The sequence below is a fragment of the Ranitomeya imitator genome, chromosome 2 (assembly GCF_032444005.1).
Source record: "Ranitomeya imitator isolate aRanImi1 chromosome 2, aRanImi1.pri, whole genome shotgun sequence".
NCBI classification, from domain to species: Eukaryota; Metazoa; Chordata; class Amphibia; order Anura; family Dendrobatidae; genus Ranitomeya; species Ranitomeya imitator.
The window spans coordinates 738417447-738436864 of NC_091283.1; the positions used below are offsets into that span (position 1 = coordinate 738417447).

Genomic DNA, 19418 nt, shown 5'->3' on the forward strand with positions numbered 1-19418 from the left:
GCAGCGTCGCTGTTTGGTCGCTGGAGAGCTGTCACACAGACCGCTCTCCAGCGACCAACGATGGCGGTAACCAGGGTAAACATCGGGTAACTAAGCGCAGGGCCGCGCTTAGTAACCCGATGTTTACCCTGGTTACCATCCTAAAAGTAAAAAAAAACAAACACTACATACTTACCTACCGCTGTCTGTCCTCCAGCGCTGTGCTCTGCACTCCTCCTGTACTGACTGTGAGCACAGCGGCCGGAAAGCAGAGCGGTGACGTCACCTCTCTGCTTTCCGGCTGACCGACGCTCACAGCCAGAGCAGGAGGAGTGCAGAGCACAGCGCTGGAGGACAGACGGCTGTAGGTAAGTATGTAGTGTTTGTTTTTTTTACTTTTAGGATGGTAACCAGGGTAAACATCGGGTTACTAAGCGCGGCCCTGCGCTTAGTTACCCAATGTTTACCCTGGTTACCAGTGAAGACATCGCTGAATCGGTGTCACACACGCCGATTCAGCGATGTCTGCGGGGAGTCCAGCGACCAAATACAGTTCTGGACTTTCTTCCCCGACCAGCGACAGCACAGCAGGGGCCTGATCGCTGCTGCCTGTCACACTGGACGATATCGCTAGCGAGGACGCTGCAACGTCATGGATCGCTAGCGATATCGTCTAGTGTGACGGTACCTTTATGTACAGCACCATGGAATTAATGGTGCTATATAAATTATTATTAATAATAATAATAATAATAATAATAAAATGAGGGCTGTATTTACTTTTCCACACTTTGGTTTATGTTGCCTACAATAAACCGTGTCTACCTTCATATGCAGCAGAGTGAGCCGATCTACCACATCTGCTTCTCACCTTTTGTCTGTAACCTGTTCTTTCAGCCTCTCGCGGCATACTAACCCTCCCACGCATGAAGACGGAAACTCCCTCAACTTGGTCTTCTCCCGGCTTTGCTCAGTGGACGATTTCACAAACTCTCCTCTCCCGCTCTCTGACCACAACCTTCTTTCATTCTCTATCAAGAACTGCCATCCCGCTCAGGTCACCCCCACTTTCCACACTTATAGAAATATACAGGCCATTAACACCAAGAAACTTATGAAGAACTTGCAGTCCTCATTGTCCCCTATCTTCTCCATCTCATGTCCTGATTCTGCACTGAAGCATTACAATGAAACCCTGCAAAGTTCCCTGGATGAAATTGCACCTCCTATACATAGAACAACTTGGCACAGACAGCGACAACCGTGGCACACGCTGCAAACACGTTTCCTGCAGCATTGCCCCATGTGTGCGGAACGTCTGTGGAGAAAATCTAATCTACCCGAAGATTTCATCCATTATACAGTAAGTTCATGCTTTAAACATACAACTCTGCCCTTCACCTCTCCAAACAAACCTATTTTAACACCCTCATCAACTCACTGTCCAATATAACCCTAAATGTCTCTGACACTTTTCATTCCCTACTCAACCCAAGAGTGCAGGCCCCAACCACGGATCTCCGCGCTGACGATCTGGCCAATTACTTCAAAGAAAAAATTTACCACATCCGACAGGAAATTATCTCCCAATCCCTTCATACCATGCACTGTCCTCCCTCCCCCATTGCATCTAGTTCACTCTCTGGCTTTGAACCAGTTACAGAAGAATAAGTAATCAAGCTCCTGGCATCTTCTCACCCGACCACTTGCACCAGTGACTCCATTCCGTCACATCTCCTCCGGTCCCTTCCCCTGCTGTCCCCTCTCACTTAACAAAAATATTCAACCTTTCTCTCTCTTCCGGTATCTTTCCCTCCTCATTTAAGCATGCCATCATACGTCTATTACTTTAAAAAAAATCCCTCGACCAAAACTGTGCCGCTATTTATAGACCTGTCTCTAATCTTCCCTTCATCTCTAAACTCCTCGAACACCTGGTCCACTCCCGTCTTATCCACTATCTCTCAGATAACCCTCTTCTCAACCCTCTTCAATCTGGTTTCCACTCTTTACATTCTACAGAAACTGCCCTCACTAAAGTCTCTAATGATCTACTAACTGCTAAATCTAATGGTCACTCCTCCATGCTAATTCTCTTGGATCTCTCCGCAGCATTCGATACTGTGGATCATCAGCTCCTCCTCACTATGCTACACTCCATCGGCCTCAAGGACACCGTTCTCTCCTGGTTCTCTTCCTATGTCTCTTACCGCTCTTTCACTGTATCTTTTGCTGGTTCCTCTTCCTCTCACCTTCCCCTTACTGTTGGGGTTCCTCAAGCATCAGTCCTAGGCCCCCTCCTCTTCTCTTTGTATACTGCCCCTATTGGACAAACAATCAGTAGATTTGGGTTCCAGTATCATCTCTATGCTGATGACACCCAATTGTACACTTCTTCTCCTGATATCACACCTGCCTTTTTAGAAAACACCAGTGATTGTCTTACCGCTGTCCCTAACATCATGTCCTCCCTCTATCTGAAACTGAACCTGTCAAAACCTGAACTCCTCATGTACTCTCCCTCTGCTAACTTACCTTTGCCTGACATTGCCATCTCCGTGTGTGGTTCCACCATTACTCCCAAGCAACATGCCCACTGCCTTGAGGTCATACTTGATTCCGAGCTTTCATTCACCCCCCACATCTGATAATTGACTCGCTCTTCTTACCTGCCTTTCAAAAACATTTCTAGAATTCGCCCTTTTCTTACTTTTGACTCTGCAAAAACTCTTACTGTTTCACTTATTCATTCTCGTCTGGACTATTGTAACTCTCTACTAATCAGCCTCCATCTTACCAAACTCTCCCCTCTCCAATCTGTCCTGAATGCTGCAGCCAGGATCATATTCCTCACCAATCGTTATACCGATACCTCTACCTTGTGCCAGTCATTACACTGGTTACCCATCCACTCCAGAATCCAGTACAAAACTATTACCCTCATCCACAAAGCACTCCATGGCTCAGCACCACCCTACATCTCCTACCTGGCCTCAGTCTACCACCCTACCCCTGATCTCTGTTCTGCTAATGACCTGAGGTTAGCTGTTATGTTTGCTAATGACAGGTGTTATGAAGGCAATCCAGAAACACAGTGTGCTTAGCGATCAGAGCGCACACAGTGATCTGACAAATACCCAAAAATACAAGAACGAGCTCTGAGACGTGGAAACTCTGTAGACTGCACACCTGATCCTATCCTAAACACAACTAAAAGCGGCTGTGGATTGCGCCTAACAACTACCTAGGCAACTCGGCACAGCCTAAGAAACTAGCTAGCCTGAAGATAGAAAAATAGGCCTGACTTGCCCCAGAGAAATTCCCCAAAGGAAAAGGCAGCCCCCCACATATAATGACTGTGAGTAAGATGAAAAGACAAAACGTAGGGATGAAATAGATTTAGCAAAGTGGGGCCCGATATTCTAGGACAGAGCGAGGACAGTAAAGCGAACTTTGCAGTCTACAAAAAACCCTAAAGCAAAACCACGCAAAGGGGGCAAAAAAAACCCACCGTGCCGAACTAACGGCACGGCGGTACACCCTTTGCGTCTCAGAGCTTCCAGCAAAACAAAAGACAAGCTGGACAGAAAAAAAGCAACAAAAAAGCAAAAAGCACTTAGCTTATACAGAGCAGCAGGTCACAGGAACAATCAGGAGAAGCTCAGATCCAACACTGAAACATTGACAAGGAGCAAGGATAGCAGCATCAGGCGGAGTTAAGTAATGAAGCAGTTAACGAGCTCACCAGAACACCTGAGGGAGGAAGCTCAGAGGCTGCAGTACCACTTGTGACCACAGGAGTGAATTCAGCCACAGAATTCACAACAGTTAGCATCCTCAATAATCAGAACCTCCCACTCCCATCTCCAAGACTTTGAACATGCTGCGCCAATTCTTTGGAATGCACTACCCAGGTTAATACGATTAATCCCCACAGTTTTAAGCGTGCCCTAAAAACGCATTTGTTCAGACTGGCCTACCACCTCAACGCATTAACCTAACTATCCTTGGGTGGCCCATTCAAAAAACCTAAACCATAATCAGGTTCCTTGCATCATGTTCTCATATACTTTATGCATTTAATAGCCCTCTGTGTCTGTACTGTTACATATTTAGGCTGTTAACTGGTTCATGCAGCTTTACATGAACACTCGATCCTTACACTATGGCTGGTCCGAACAACGAAAGAAATTGTTACCATCCACCTCTCGTGTCCCCCCTTTTTCCTCATAGTTTGTAAGCTTGAGAGCAGGGCCCTCACTCCTCTTGGTATCTGTTTTGAGCTGTGATTATTGTTATGCTGTAATGTCTATTGTCTGTACAAATCCCCTCTATAATTGTAAAGCGCTGCAGAATATGTTGGCACTATATAAGTAAAATTATACATATACTGTGTATATATATATATATATATATATATATATATATATATATATACATACATATATATATATATATATATATATAATGCCCCGCCTGGGCTGTGGGGTATTCGTTATCGGGTCTGGTACTTAAAGGGGATGTCACTGTGGCTGCGACCCGGTCCGTGGCCTGGGCACCCAATTAAAGGGGAAAGGTCTTTTAAGGGGTATTGTGAAAAGTCTATTGTTTGTAACGCCACCTGTGGTGTTCAGGCAGTGAGGACTGAAGCTGCTTAAAGGGGTCCTCTGGGGTAATGGTATGCAGCAAGATGGTGACGCTTCACACAGGTGAAGCGGGGTCTCCAGGGCTTACCAGGTATAGGGCACCGATGGTGTGGTCGATGGTATAGTAAAGAACGAGGACACAAGTTTGCAGTCTTTACCACATTTACTGATGATAGCAGTCCTCAGTCTAGGGTACCAAGTGCAGGGTAGCTGTGGTCCAGCCGGCTTGGAGGCAGTAGGAGATCCCTCTCCCAGGTGAGGTCCATAAGCCTTTCCTACTTGCGCTACTTTAGTTGGCGAGGTCCCTGCCGCTTGAAGCTTGGTTGCAAAGTCCCCTCTCTCCTGTCCTAAGACAGATGTCTGTACGATAGGCAATGTGAGCCTTTGTATAGGGTCTCTATCATGACCCGGGCTCTCAGGTTACTTCTTCACCTCAGACTGATGCGAGCAATTGACATACAGTCCTATGCCCTCCGGTTCTGTCGCGCGTCCTGGAGAATAACACGACCTCTCTGACTCCTAGGGTGTCCTTCCGCTGTTCCCCTCCTGAGCCTCTTCCTCCACCATGCTCCTTTCCTCTAAGCTCCTCCACTATTCAACTCCTTCAAATTCTCACTCTTTCCAGGGGTCGCAGTTCCCACATGGCTGCTCGGCCCCTCTTTCTTTTCCAGACATCCTTCTCCTCTCTCAGACTGTCTGCCTCCTCCAGACCATTATACATAAAGTCCAAGGAAGCTCCCCCGAGTCCGGGTCCAAAGCTCCCCCTCCTGGCCTAGATTCAGTTGTATTGAATGTGAGCGCCTTACCTGATAGAAAGAATCTCCCTTGCCTCCAAGCGGGACATCACCCTCCCCGAAAAGAAGGCAACATCACTGTAACAACCGGTTACCCGAGGTGTTACATATATATATCACAACATTGAAATTACAACACCAGGAAGGAAAAAGAACTGCGGAACATGACAACGCAAGGGCGTCTGTTGTTTGTGCTACAGTGACTAAACATGCTGCCATGGCCTACAGAATCCCTGGCTGGGTCTTCTCCCTGTCTGTGATTCCCCAGCTTTTCTGCTGCCTCTGGCCTTTGAATAACAAATCACTGCTGAGATTTCAAACAGATGAGGCCAGAAGACTAGTCACAGACCAGAAGACTCAGCCCCTGCGCACCCAAGTCTAATTATCAGAAAACTTCAAATGGTGATTAAAGAAGAATAACAAAACGGATTTCTCCACCAAAGGTTTCCATGTAACCTGTATTACAGCGTCATTACAGCCATGTCTATAATGTTCTTTACAATGACCTCATTGATAGCATGTCAAGGCTTTTAATTGTGTGTATGCACATGTAGTAAACAGCAAGGTGGCAGGACAATGCCCAGTTGAGATATAAGGTGCAATATTCAGCAAATTGTGATACCATTTGCCTATTCCAAACACATAGAAATCATTCGCAAAATGGACCTGATGCCTTAGTGATGCAAACAGAAGCAGAGTGACCCCATTAATAATTATGGGGTCCATCTGTGTTCCACTTTGTGTCAGTTTATGGAACAGGAGAAAATGCGTATCATGCACATCGTTTTCTTTTTTTCTTACAAAAACTGACATAAAGTAAAACCCAGATGGACCCCAAAATAATCAATTTTAAAAATGTCTTTATTTCATTGGTCAATTATTACAGCCTTACTTTTTATCTTTAATACATTCCTAAGGGTGGCCAATTATTTTTCAGTTGATGTGGAAAAGAAACACATGCATCTTGGGTCCTCAGACTTCATGTGACTCCCGTCAGCCATGCATTTATTTAATCTATCATGTAACTGATAGATAAGACTTGTGTGTGATAACTGATCGATTTTGTTATTGTGATGGTTTTGTTTTAACAGATGCATTCATACGTATATTGAAACTAATATTCTCATATATTCTCCCTCTATTTAGACTCTGGTTGAAGTACGTGTATTAGATATCAATGACAATGATCCTGTTCTCCTCAACCTTCCACTAAATATAACAATCAGTGAGAACACGGTGGTATCAACACCAATCACTAGAATTCTTGCTAGTGATGCTGACACTGGGCGAAATGCACTTCTAACTTTCAATATAACTGCAGGGAATGGAGAGAATGCATTTTTCATCAATGAGAATGTAAGTCTGCATCTCACAATTTAATAATGGTTTAAAAGAAGTAAATTAATGCAAAAGTGGAATAATTATGCTAAACACTAATTTTAAGGGATTGTCCACGTGTTTAGAAAGCTTGCCATAGGGTAGGGATTGGTATATACTAACAAACTGTTTCTTATCCATTGCATTCCCTACATACCAGCATTGTAAATATGGTGGTCCCTACTAGAGCGGTAAATGATAAGTTCTGTACTCCTGTCCTCTAAGTGCAGTAGCTAATTACTGCCTCAGCAGTCAATACTGATTTGCATCAGAGGTCATGTGACAGATGGGCAGGATATCTTCACTTCTGGCTCTGGTTGGAACTAGGTATGAGATGAAATGGATGAGAACCTCCTAGTTCATTATTTTATTAAAAAATCCTCACCCTAGGGCAAATTTTCTAACGTTGTGGAAAACCCCTTTAGCGGCAATATTCAAAGTAAGTGACTCAACGTAAAGGAGCTCAACAGAAGTGTCCAGATGAAACAATAAGCTATATTGAGAATTGAAATGCATTATAGGTTATTGTAGAGACATTGCCCAATTTTTTTTGTTGCCGTATTGAGACCTGAATAATTGAAGATTTAAGGAATTAAACTGTAGATATTCATTTTAATGCTCTTGTTTCTCTCAGACTGGAATAGTTTATGTAAATCGACCTCTTGATCGAGAGAAAGTGTCAGAATATAGACTAACTGTGACTGTAAAAGACAATCCAGAAAATATACGCAACTCAAGAAGGGTAAGTGAAGTTCTTTAGAAATTCAAGACTAATATGCTTAGCTACACATTATATTTAAATGGGACCCATAACCACGCTGTTAATATTCAACCTCTCATAATGTCTTTGATGCATTGAGTGACACTGGGGCTGGGGCGTGCTGAGCTGTCAGTGTTGTGGGTGACAGTCTTGCCACCCAATTAGAGCCTGGGCATGCCAGGTTTCCTTCATCTTGATCTGCTACCTTCTTGGAATTCTGACTTCGGACCATGACCTGACTATGCCTCTGTCTTGCCCTTTAGTTTATTACGAGCTCTCTTGGTATCAGACCAAGGAGCTCTCTATTATCCTGCCGCATGACTTTTCCATGAGTAAATAGCACTACATGACAAATGGCTGCAATCAGATACAGCTAAGTATAGCTAAATAGCCAGGTAATAACCCATGATGGGAGACGTCCAGAGGAAACTCAGCATGCATCAGCTCTGATTGGACAGCTGGACTGTCAAAACACTGACAACTCAGCGTGCTACATCTTCAGATTGGACGGATGAGCCGTTAATCACAATACTGAGAGCTCAGCTCAACCCTGCCCCAGATTGAACCACTGAACTGTCAATCACTGCGTCAAAGACACAATGAGAGGTGGAATCATGACACACACCTTATATTTTTTCTTTGTTATTCCCCCTTGAAGGGTATGTCTAGCCTTGAGCTACAAATCTGCAGTCACTCTAAGTGACTGCAGCTGCAGACATGTGAATCCTCGTTTTGAGTGCACTGTGTGGTATGAGGATTCAATGGTGCCAGCAGGCGCGTGACTGCAAGTATGCGATTTGCATAAGTGTGGTCACATGCCAACTAGAATGGCACAGCCTCGATCAATGCAAGTGCATTGAGCTAGACTGGAAACAGTCTAGTTGGATGTGGCCATGCATATCCTTTACTTGCAGTCACATGACTGGCAGTCTCCGTCGCCGGCACTGGGGAATCCTCACAGTGTGCAGTGTTTCCATGATGTAAGGATTCACTAGTCTGCAGTCACATAGAGTGACTGAAGACTTGTAGCTTAAGACCAGATAACTCCTTTAATATTCATGAATAAATAGATAACTGAGTGTAACTAATCGGGGGTTTATCCCCCCACAATCTGACACTAGTTTTGAAGTCTTTGAAAACCACTTGAAATTGGACTTGTTTGCTCCTATAAGAAGTAAAACTGACAGCATATTTGAATCTCTTACGTTCCTGTGACTGCTGAAACTCCATCTCATGAGATTATGCTCTGTGCACACAAAGTCTACACTGAGATCGAGGAGCCAAGCAACAAGTAGTCGGAGGAAATGGTTGGGATATCCAGCTGTTTTTTTTTTTTTTTTAATAAAAATGTTCAAACATTTTCTTAGAAGAATTGAATAAAAACAGAACATTCCCAATGTTATAGAAAACAATACTGAATCTTAGTCCGTACTAAAAAAAAAAATTATCCAAAAATGTCTGGAAATCCCTCCCTTGCTCTAATTCTTTCCATAATGATTGAACTTAGGCTCAGGTTCATGCCCCTTACACACTGTTGTCAATATATTTACAGTATTAATAAGCATAAAAGGCATAGAAAATAATGGCATGTATTGCAGGAAACAGAATACGGTATTTACAATCTAACGTTTTAGTGGGAGCATGATAGATTCTCTTAACTAGCTGTGAAAAATGTAAAGGAATAGCAAAAGAGTTCTCCCTAGTTTCTAAAAGTAAAAAAAAAATTTCTTTTTACAGGATTTTGACCTGTTAATTGTAACAATATCAGATGAAAATGATAATCGGCCAGTGTTTACTAAAGGATCATATCAAGCCGAAATTATGGAGAATTCACCTGCAGGTAGTATAGAAAGGTTTGCCATTGAACAAGTCACAGCACACTACACACAGCTGCCTGCCTAAAGTGTCATTTAACGTACGATAGTGTTTTCTCGTCATGTATTCATAATATTGCTTTATGTCAATTATTAGATTCTTTCCTGCATATTTTAGTAACGATATATGCTTTATCGTAATTTTGATTTCAAATAGCACATCGACTCGCAAGGACCCCCTCCATCGGTCACGTCAGTAATCTATGGTCACTTTCACAGGAGCCTTAAGAATCTCTTCTTAAGTGATGGCAACTCTTCTTTTGATTATTCGATGCATCACCCCGCAACTATGATGTTGCAACAGGCAACAAAGGAAGATCTACAGCTAGCATCATGAAAGAAGCGATTCTTAGGACTCCTGTCCATCGACCATAGATAACTGATGTGCCCGATGAACCAGGTTCTGCGAATAGATTTACGCGAACTCTGCTTATTGTGTTATATCAGCAAAATGAAATGCCATCAAATGCTTCACTTTAGCAGGTCGGCAGAATGCACACCAGGAAAAACATGAAACTGGGATGTTCTGGAATTGTTTTGATGACAAGATTAGATTCTGTGGCATGTGTTAAATTCTATATAAAAAACTATAAGCATATAAATATTAAGTTTGGCTTCCTGACCTTTTCACACGATCTAAGGATTCAGATATTGCTCTGTTTAGTTAGAGATGCAAAAAGAAAATAAGAAGATACAGCGATCCTAAAAAGACGAACGGCACAATACTTGATATTGAATACGAAATTCTCCACTTACAAAGGGACTAACATTATTTCTCCTACAGGATTTTAAGACTTTGAGGGTTGATTCAGTCTGCTAGGGCTTCAACAGCCTGAGTCATTGCTACATGTCACTGGGTCATGTAATTGTCATTCATAATTAATGTTTGTCGCAAGTCATGTGAGATGTGACCTGTTGGTAACGTGGGTTGGATTGTGATGTCGTATTCTGCAGGATCTTAGTAGGAAATCCATTTTCAAGATGCTGATTCTTATATTTTATCTAGGAACCACCATCAGTGTCCTCAATGGGCCTATTTTAGCTTTAGATAATGACATAGGACCTAATGCTGTCGTGTCATATCGACTTCTGGGGCTTCAAATGGATTTATTTGCCATGAACAACAGCACAGGTAACAGGCTCATATCTCCTTCACCAATTAAACAAATTTGTGTTAACACTTTTTTTATGATTGAATATTTGTCTTAAAGGATCAAATTTTAAAAACTCTTACTGTATAATGGAATTTTGAGAATTGGGAATGGGGTCCTTAATCTCCTGTTTCTATCTCTTCACTGCTATTAGGATTGATATAAGTGTAAGCAGGTTTGGAAATGCAGTAACGCAGGGATTGTAGAACAATGCTGTATAACAATATTATTTAATTTTGAACAAAAGGATGAAACTGATCTCCTCTCAGGAAGTTAATAAACATTAAACAAGAATCAAGGGGGTTAAAGAGTTAACGCGACAGTCTAATATTTAAACGGCACTTATCGTAGTCATCTCTGATCCTCATCCACATACAGTCTGATGGGAGTCGGAGTACAGAAAACGACCAGCGTAGTGTCCTCAGATGAATCCTAAATAAAATCACAGTCCAGCTACTGGCGGCAACGGGCAGTCACCAATTTTGCCCGCTGAGCCCCTAGTCCATAAATCTGTGCAGCTGAAGTGGGGATCACTACACGAGTCTCTGTCCAACATGGGTGCTGCTGCGCATCTATCAGAAATGAGGAAATGCACCACAGGGTCCTGCACCTGGCCCCCGCTCCTCAACTTGAGCACTGTACTCTGCTTAGCTGGGCGCATGGCGCTTTGCACACCCACTGTCTCACCGGAGTGTTCATGCAAGTTCTGCTGGGGCCCGTCTCCACACTGCCTCTGTAACTGCGGAGCATGCCGCATACCTCCCTCTGCTCTCACCGCCAGCAGGAAACTGATCTTTCTTTCCCGCGCTTCCTGTACACTGCCCGACTTAGCCATACCCCTCTCCCCAGGTCATGGGACCTGTCCGGTCCCCCATTCTTTCCCTCCAGCAATGCTGGATGCAGCATCGACAGTTCCGGACCCGACATGATGCCGGTACCCGCAGTCCAGTTTTCCTCCTTACATAAGAAGCATGGTAATGCATGACCACTGCATTTATGTCTATGAACCTGACCTTTACCCATCAGTCCTATAAGCACTCGGTAGCCTTTTATCCCATCCACTTGTTTAACCCCTTTCTGACCTCGGACGGGATAGTACGTCAAAGGTCAGAACTCCCGTTTTGATGCGGGCTCCGGTGGTGAGCCCGCATCAAAGCCGGGACATGTCAGCTGTTTCGTACAGCTGACATGTGCCCGCAATAGCAGCAGGTGGAATCGCGATCCACCTGCCGCTATTAACTAGCTATATGCCGCTGTCAAATGCTGACAGTGGCATTTAACTAGCGCTTCCGGCCATTGGACCGGAAATGAGCGCATCGCTGACCCCCGTCATGATCGGGGGTCAGCGATGCGTCGGCCTGACAACCAGAGGTCTATTAAAGACCTCTATGGTTGTTGATGATGGATTGCTATGAGCGCCACCCTGTGGTCGGTGCTCATAGCAATGCAGTAATTCTGCTACATAGGAGTGATCTGAGCATCGCTCCTATGTGGCAGAGTCAATCAAGTTGTGCCAGCTTCTAGCCTCCCATGAAGGCTATTGAAGCATGGCAAAAGTAAAAAAAAAACAATAAAAAATTTAAAAAAATAGTTTAAATCACCCCTCTTTAGCCCCATTCAAAATAAAACAATAAAAAAATAAAAAAAACAAACCTATAAATATTTGGTATTGCCGCTTTGAGAATCTCCTGATGTATCAATAAAAACAAGGATTAACCTGATCGCTAAATAGCGTAGTGAGTAAAAAATTAGAAACGCCAGAATTACGTTTTTTTGGTCGCCGCGACATTGCATTAAAAAGTAATAACAGGCAATCAAAAGAACATATCTGCACCAAGATGGTATCATTAAAATGATCAGCTCAGCACGCAAAAAATATGCCCTCACCAAACCCGAGATCACGAAAAATGGAGACACTTCGGGTATAAGAATTTTTTTTTTTTTAGCAAAGTTTGGACTTTTTTTACCACTTAGATAAAAAATAACCTAGACATGTTTGGTGTCTATGAACTCATAATGACCTGGAGAATCAAAATAGCTGGTAAGTTTTAGCATTTAGGGAACCTAGCAAAAAAGCCAAACAAAAAACAAGTGTGGGATTGGACTTTTTTTTCAATTTCACCGCACTTGGAATTAGTTTCCCATTTTCTAGTACATGACATGGTAAAACCAATGATGTCGTTCAAAAGTACAACTTGTCCCGCAAAAAATCAGCCCTCACATGGCCATATTGACAAAAAAATAAAAAAAAGCTATGGCTCGGGAAAGGAGGGGAGTGAAAAACGAAAACACAAAACCAAAAAAAGCTGGGGTCATAAAGGGGTTAAAGTAATGGATTATTTAACTAATAAAAGATGAATAGTTTGGAAAACAAGGATTGTTAATGATACAGTAAGTATGAATTGTTCTGCTAATTAAATATTAATATACAATTTATATACGATATAACTCTAGTGAATAAATATACTGTTTGGGGATTCATTTACTTGTAGGTATTGTTGCTGTAAGGTCGGGAAGAATTATTGACAGAGAAGCATACGCTATCCCCATCCTAAATCTTACCCTGGTGGCAGAAGATATTGGCAGTCTGAACAGCACAGCTGCTCTTATTTTATCAATATTAGATGCCAATGACAACAGGCCTATCTTTAGTACACAAACTGTTAATGTGCATCTCCGGGAAAATAGTCCTCCAGGTGAGTGGCTTAATGTAATAATTCTATAGCAGTTTCTTCAACTAAAGCATGAAAATTATAGAATAGATGTCTACTGAGTTAATTGCCCTAAGCCCTAAGTTTGGGGGCCTTTCACACAGTGAGAATGGTATGATGTGAGTTGAATTTTGTTCTAAAGGTGGTTAACAAAGACGTGTGGCAGTGGCCTAATACACTTTTCCCATTGAAAACAGATGTAGCCATGGCTGTGGTCAGGAAAGAAAGATATTGATCAAATGAGCTTTTTGTCCAAATGTTATCTTACTTGTATGCTTCCATGCTCAACTCAACCCTATATTGGAATTTAATTGGAGCCCCATATAAGTGTCCAGTATTTGATGGGCCCACATAATGCCACAGTATATGATGGGCCCCATATAGTGCTCCATATATAATGGGCCCCATATAATGATCCAGTATATGGTGGGCCCCATATAATGCTCCAGTATATGCTGGGCCCCATATAATGCTCCATTATATGCTGGGCCCCATATAATGCTGCAGTATATGCTGGGCCCCATATAATGCTCCAGTATATTCTGGGCCCCATATGATGCTCCAGTATATGCCGGGCCTCATATAATGCTCCTTTATATGCTGGGCCCCATATAATGCTCCTGTATATGCTGGGCCCCATATAATGCTCCAGTATATGCTGGGCCCCATATGATGCTCCAGTATATGCTGGGCCCCATATAATGCTGCAGTATATGCTGGGCCCCATATGATGCTCCAGTATATGCCGGGCCTCATATAATGCTCCTGTATATGCTGAGCCCCATATAAGTGTCCAGTATATGAATGCTACAGTATATGATGGGCCCCATATAATGCTACAGTATATGATGGGTCCCATATAATGCTACAGTATATGATGGGCCGATATAACGCTACAGCATATGATGGGCCCATATAATGCTCCAGTATATGATGGGCCCATCTAATGCTACAGTATATGATGGGCTTCATATAATGCTCCAGTATATGATGGGTCCCATATAATGCTACAGTATATGATGGGCCCATATAATGCTACAGCATATGATGGGCCCATATAATGCTAAAGTATATAATGGGCCCCATATAATGCTACAATATATGATGGGCCCCATATAATGCTACAGTATATGATGGGCCTCATATAATGCTGCATTATATGATGGGCCCCATATAATGCTACAGTATATGACGGGCCTCATATAATGCTCAAGTATATGATGGGCACCATATAATGCTCCAAACATTTTTTTAAAAATGAAATACTCACCTGTCCTCACTGGCCCCTGCTCTGCTCTGGACCTCTCAGCATCGTCGTCTTCCAGCTCTCTGCACCGTGACTTTTCAGGCAGAGGGCACACACTAGTCACATCATTGCACCCTCTAACATGAAACGTTACAGAGTCAGGAGACGCGGAGGACGCTGAAGCAGAGGAACAGGGAGTGGTAAGTATTGCAGTTATTCTATACCTCATACAATTAAATGAAATGTATTATCCCTTCTATGACAGTTTTATGGCATTAAATGTAGAAACATTTGGCGCAAGTTTTTGCCCTTTTGCACTGACCTGCCTTTTTTTTTCTAAAAGTAGATGGTATTGCATGGAGAAGTCACTTCGAACGAATCGTCCTCAGTGTTGTGAGAACGATGACGGGTTAAAATTTTTGGTGGTTTCTTGTTCAGTCCATAGGCCTACAGCATGTGGCAAACCGGTGAGCATGCGGCTCTATTAGTATAGGAGATACCTGAAAACATTTTCATCATAGTGCTTTTACCAATGCATAAAATGCATGGAGAAGTCATTTCGAATGAATCGTCCTCAGTGTTGTGAGAACGATCACGGGTTAAAATTTTTGGTGGTTTCTTGTTCAGTCCATAGGCCTACAGCATGTGGCAAACCGGTGAGCATGCGGCTCTATTAGTATAGGAGATACCTGAAAACATTTTCATCATAGTGCTTTTACCAATGCATAAAATGCATGGAGAAGTCATTTCGAATGAATCGTCCTCAGTGTTGTGAGAACGATGACGGGTTAAAATTTTTGGTGGTTTCTTGTTCAGTCCATAGGCCTACAGCATGTGGCAAACCGGTGAGCATGCGGCTCTATTAGTATAGGAGATACCTGAAAACATTTTCATCATAGTGCTTTTACCAATGCATAAAATGCATGGAGAAGTCATTTCGAATGAATCGTCCTCAGTGTTGTGAGAACGATCACGGGTTAAAATTTTTGGTGGTTTCTTGTTCAGTCCATAGGCCTACAGCATGTGGCAAACCGGTAAGCATGCGGCTCTATTAGTATAGGAGATACCTGAAAACATTTTCATCATAGTGCTTTTACAAATGCATAAAATGCATGGAGAAGTCATTACGAATGAATCGTCCTCAGTGTTGTGAGAACGATGACGGGTTAAAATTTTTGGTGGTTTCTTGTTCAGTCCATAGGCCTACAGCATGTGGCAAACCGGTGAGCATGCGGCTCTATTAGTATAGGAGATACCTGAAAACATATCACACTTTTCCCCAAATTGCTTTTACCAATGCATAAAATGCATGGAGAAGTCATTTCAAACGAATCGTCCTCAGTGTTGTGAGAACGATGAAAAGGGGATGAGGACAAATGTATTATTATATACAACAGAAAAAAGGTGGAGATTACCTCAGAAATGTATGGCATCTGGAAACTGGTGTAGATTACCTCAGAAATGTATGGCATGTGGAAACTGGTGTAGATTAGTTTTCTGTTTCATGTTATGATAAATTTATGACACGGTAGGTGCTCCCTCACTTTATGTATCTAAGTTTCGATGCACACTGCGCATGTACCATTAGCCAACAGTATACATCTTGGGCTTTTTACAAAATGCTGGAACAAGCCCATAGCATTCATTCACTAGACGGAGGCCAAAAAGTTTTTTTTTCTGCCTCCATCTGGCTGGTACTCGCCAGAATACTGTTTATTAACTGTATAGGAAAGTGCAGAATACTTCATTATTTTTTTATTGCAGCGCTGTAGTGGTGCAACTAATCTTAGTTCCCTGCCCCATTTACTATATTTACCAGCCATCATCTTCATCTGTTCTCAATGCCACTCCTTTCATTTTTTTGCAGGTTGTGACCTGCCAGATCGCTCCAGTGTTTGCTGGAGCTATCTGGAAGTCACGACTCAATGTATGTCAATGAGAGCCAGAAGGAGGTGAGAACGAGGCCTCGTAGACTTACATTGAGAACTTTTGACCATCACCTTTGACTTCCAGTCAGTCAGAAGTTGCTGCCACAAGATAGTGGCGCAAGACTAAAGTGGCATAGATAAAAGTTGAAGACAGCAGCTGGAGAGTCCAGTGCTGAAATTAAAGAAATTGCTGGCGTGGTGCTTTAATGAAACAGTCTTTCCATTGACTTTAATTTGGAAAGCTTCATGTAAGAATATTATCAGTGCAATTAGATTTTCCAGATCTGTTAAAACTGAAGAGCAACTGTATAATTTCAAAAATCTAATTTAGAATTTAGATTGTAGAGATGATGAGCAGATCCAAAATGCAGCAAATCAAATTTGAGTTGAATTTCCTGAAATTCACATTTCCTCTCACTCACATCTTCTCTTCCCTGTTCGCCATCTGAAGGCATATGGACTACTTTAGATTTTTCCGGAAGAATTGAACCTGGTGAATTTGAATTTCTAAATATTCAATCATTTCTATTAGATAGCGATGCCTCTCTCAGCATGTACTAGAAATAACAATGTGCAAGAGGTTATGTATTTCTAAACAGACATGATCTCTCTCCCAAAGGCAATGGCACACCTTTCCATGGGTCGTAGCTATCATTATCATTAAGGACTGTTTAATTCAATAGAGCAGTAGTATCAGACACAACTCATGGACCAGTGTGGTGTGGTTTCTCGAAAAAAGCTGACATGGTTTTCTAATTGTGTGCAGACAAAGGAAAGGCAAAACAAACAGTTCTAAGAAAAGATGTTCTGTAATTGTTGACTTTTTTCAACTAACATCGCACCAAACTGTTCCCTCTTTTTTGATAAAACAGATGTATCAGGAACAGGTCTTCACTAACCTTCAATTTATAGTAATCCTAACCGAAATGTATTTTCATATGTGCATCCTAAGTAGGAAATATAAAACGTGAGCAGAAAGAACTTTATCTGATTAAAAAAATATTTCCTCCAGGTTTTTCTGTTGTGCAGGTGACAGCCACGGATGCAGACAGTGGACCAAACCAACAGCTAAGCTACAGAATTGAAAGTGGTGCTCAAGATAGGTTTCTTATTGATGCCATCACAGGTGTCATACGTGTTGCCAATGTGACTGTGGATAGAGAAGAAAAAGATTCCTATAGGCTGATGGTTGTGGCCGCAGACCACGGTACCACGCCTTTGTCTGGAAGCACCACAGTAATTATCCTGATTGATGATGTCAATGACTGCCCGCCAGAATTCATTAATCCAGTTCAAACTGTGAGTGTCTTAGAGTCTGTTGGCGTGGGAACAATCATAGCCGAGGTTACAGCCATCGACCGAGACCTCAACCCTCGTCTGCAGTATTACATTATTGAAATTTTGGCCACCGATGACACCAATGCAGTTGTGCCAAATCAGCAGGCTGCTTTCACTATTAACTTCAACACAGGTATTTTCTTATTCCATTTTATGTTTTGAAGACATTTTTGCTAATAATTCTGAATTGACAACCATTCCACTATTTTCTGCATGCGTTACCCTTTCTTGCCAATCTCCCACTTGCTTTCCTGATCTCCTTACTAGTCTTTACCTGGCTCTATTAACAGTTCTCAGCTCTCTTGCTTTCTGTTAAGTATCATGGTACTAACCATATAAATCTTTTCTTTTTCCTTTCTTTTCTCTTTCTGGCTCACAATCCTGAAGGTTTGATCTGTATCTCTGTGAAAGCCTTCCCTGTCTGACTCATTCGTTGTTGTCCTCCTCCATCATCATCATCATCACCATGATAACTGTTCACTAATGCAATCTCATACTCATTGCTGGCAAGGATGGTATCTTCGTCATCTTAAAGGGCAAGTGTCCCTTTATTGGTTGTTAAGCCTATGCAGACTGAACTTGAGGGTCACTGTATATTTTTTATGAATAAGTAAATAATTGCATTTCATGTGTGAGATTTCAGGAAATCTGAAGACAAATAGCAAAAGAATACTGCGTATTAAGTACATTATAAAGTCAATGATTACAAATGGCTGTTTATCTTACACAGGACAGTATAATATTTCTTGTACCATTGTTTGTGAGTGACATATCTGTTTCTTACCTTTCTAGGAGCAGTTTTGGTAAATTCTCCTTTAGATAGAGAACTAGTGGCTGCATATGACATTACGGTATCTGTTTATGATAATGCAAGTGAGGTGGCTGATCGATCAGTCAGTGTCCCAAATGGTAAGTATTCTGCACTGTATTTAAATCTTGTTATTTCACCTTTTAGTGCCTTAAAAAAGTATTCATCCCCCTGAACTTTTTCACATATTTTTCATGTTACATCCACAAACTTAAATGTATTTTATTGGGATTTTATGTGATATACCAACACAAAGTGGCAATTATTTGTGATAGGTAAAGGAAATGATATATAATTTTCTAAATATTTTAAAGTTTAAATCTGAAAATTGTGACATGAATGTGTATTCAGACCCCTGTGGTCTCATACCCCTAAATAGAATACTGAGTGACCAATTTCCTCCGGAAGTCACATAATTAGTAAATTGAGTACCACTGTGTGTAATGTAATTTCACTATAACTACAGCTGTTCTTTGAAGGCCTCAGAGGTTTGTTTGAGAACAATAGGAAACACACAATATCATGTAAACAAAAGAACACACCAGACAGGTCAGGGATAAAGTTGTGGAGAAGAGTAAAGCTGGTTTAGGTGATAAAAAAATAGAGCAATCTATAAACTTCTCATTGAGAATTCTCACTGTTCAAAGCATCATCCTAAAATGGAAGGAGTATGACACAACTGCAAACCTATCAAGACCTTGCCATTGAGCTAAGCTGAAGTCCATGTCAACCTAAGCTGTAGGGATATTTTTCTTTAGCAGTGATAGGGAGGCTGGTCAGAGTTGCTGGGAAAATGGATAGCGCTA

General features: G+C 42.0%; 1 protein-coding gene across 1 annotated transcript in view; it reads left to right on the forward strand.

Annotated features, from left to right (window-relative positions):
- The window catches only part of CDH23 (cadherin related 23), a 1839731-nt gene that overhangs the window by 1713697 nt on the left and 106616 nt on the right, over nucleotides 1–19418 (forward strand). The window contains exons 41-47 of the mRNA XM_069753216.1: nucleotides 6566–6775; nucleotides 7431–7538; nucleotides 9294–9396; nucleotides 10437–10562; nucleotides 13074–13277; nucleotides 17479–17937; nucleotides 18597–18713. Of these exons, the coding sequence (XP_069609317.1) occupies nucleotides 6566–6775; nucleotides 7431–7538; nucleotides 9294–9396; nucleotides 10437–10562; nucleotides 13074–13277; nucleotides 17479–17937; nucleotides 18597–18713 (1327 nt within the window). The remainder of the gene's footprint in view (nucleotides 1–6565; nucleotides 6776–7430; nucleotides 7539–9293; nucleotides 9397–10436; nucleotides 10563–13073; nucleotides 13278–17478; nucleotides 17938–18596; nucleotides 18714–19418) is intronic.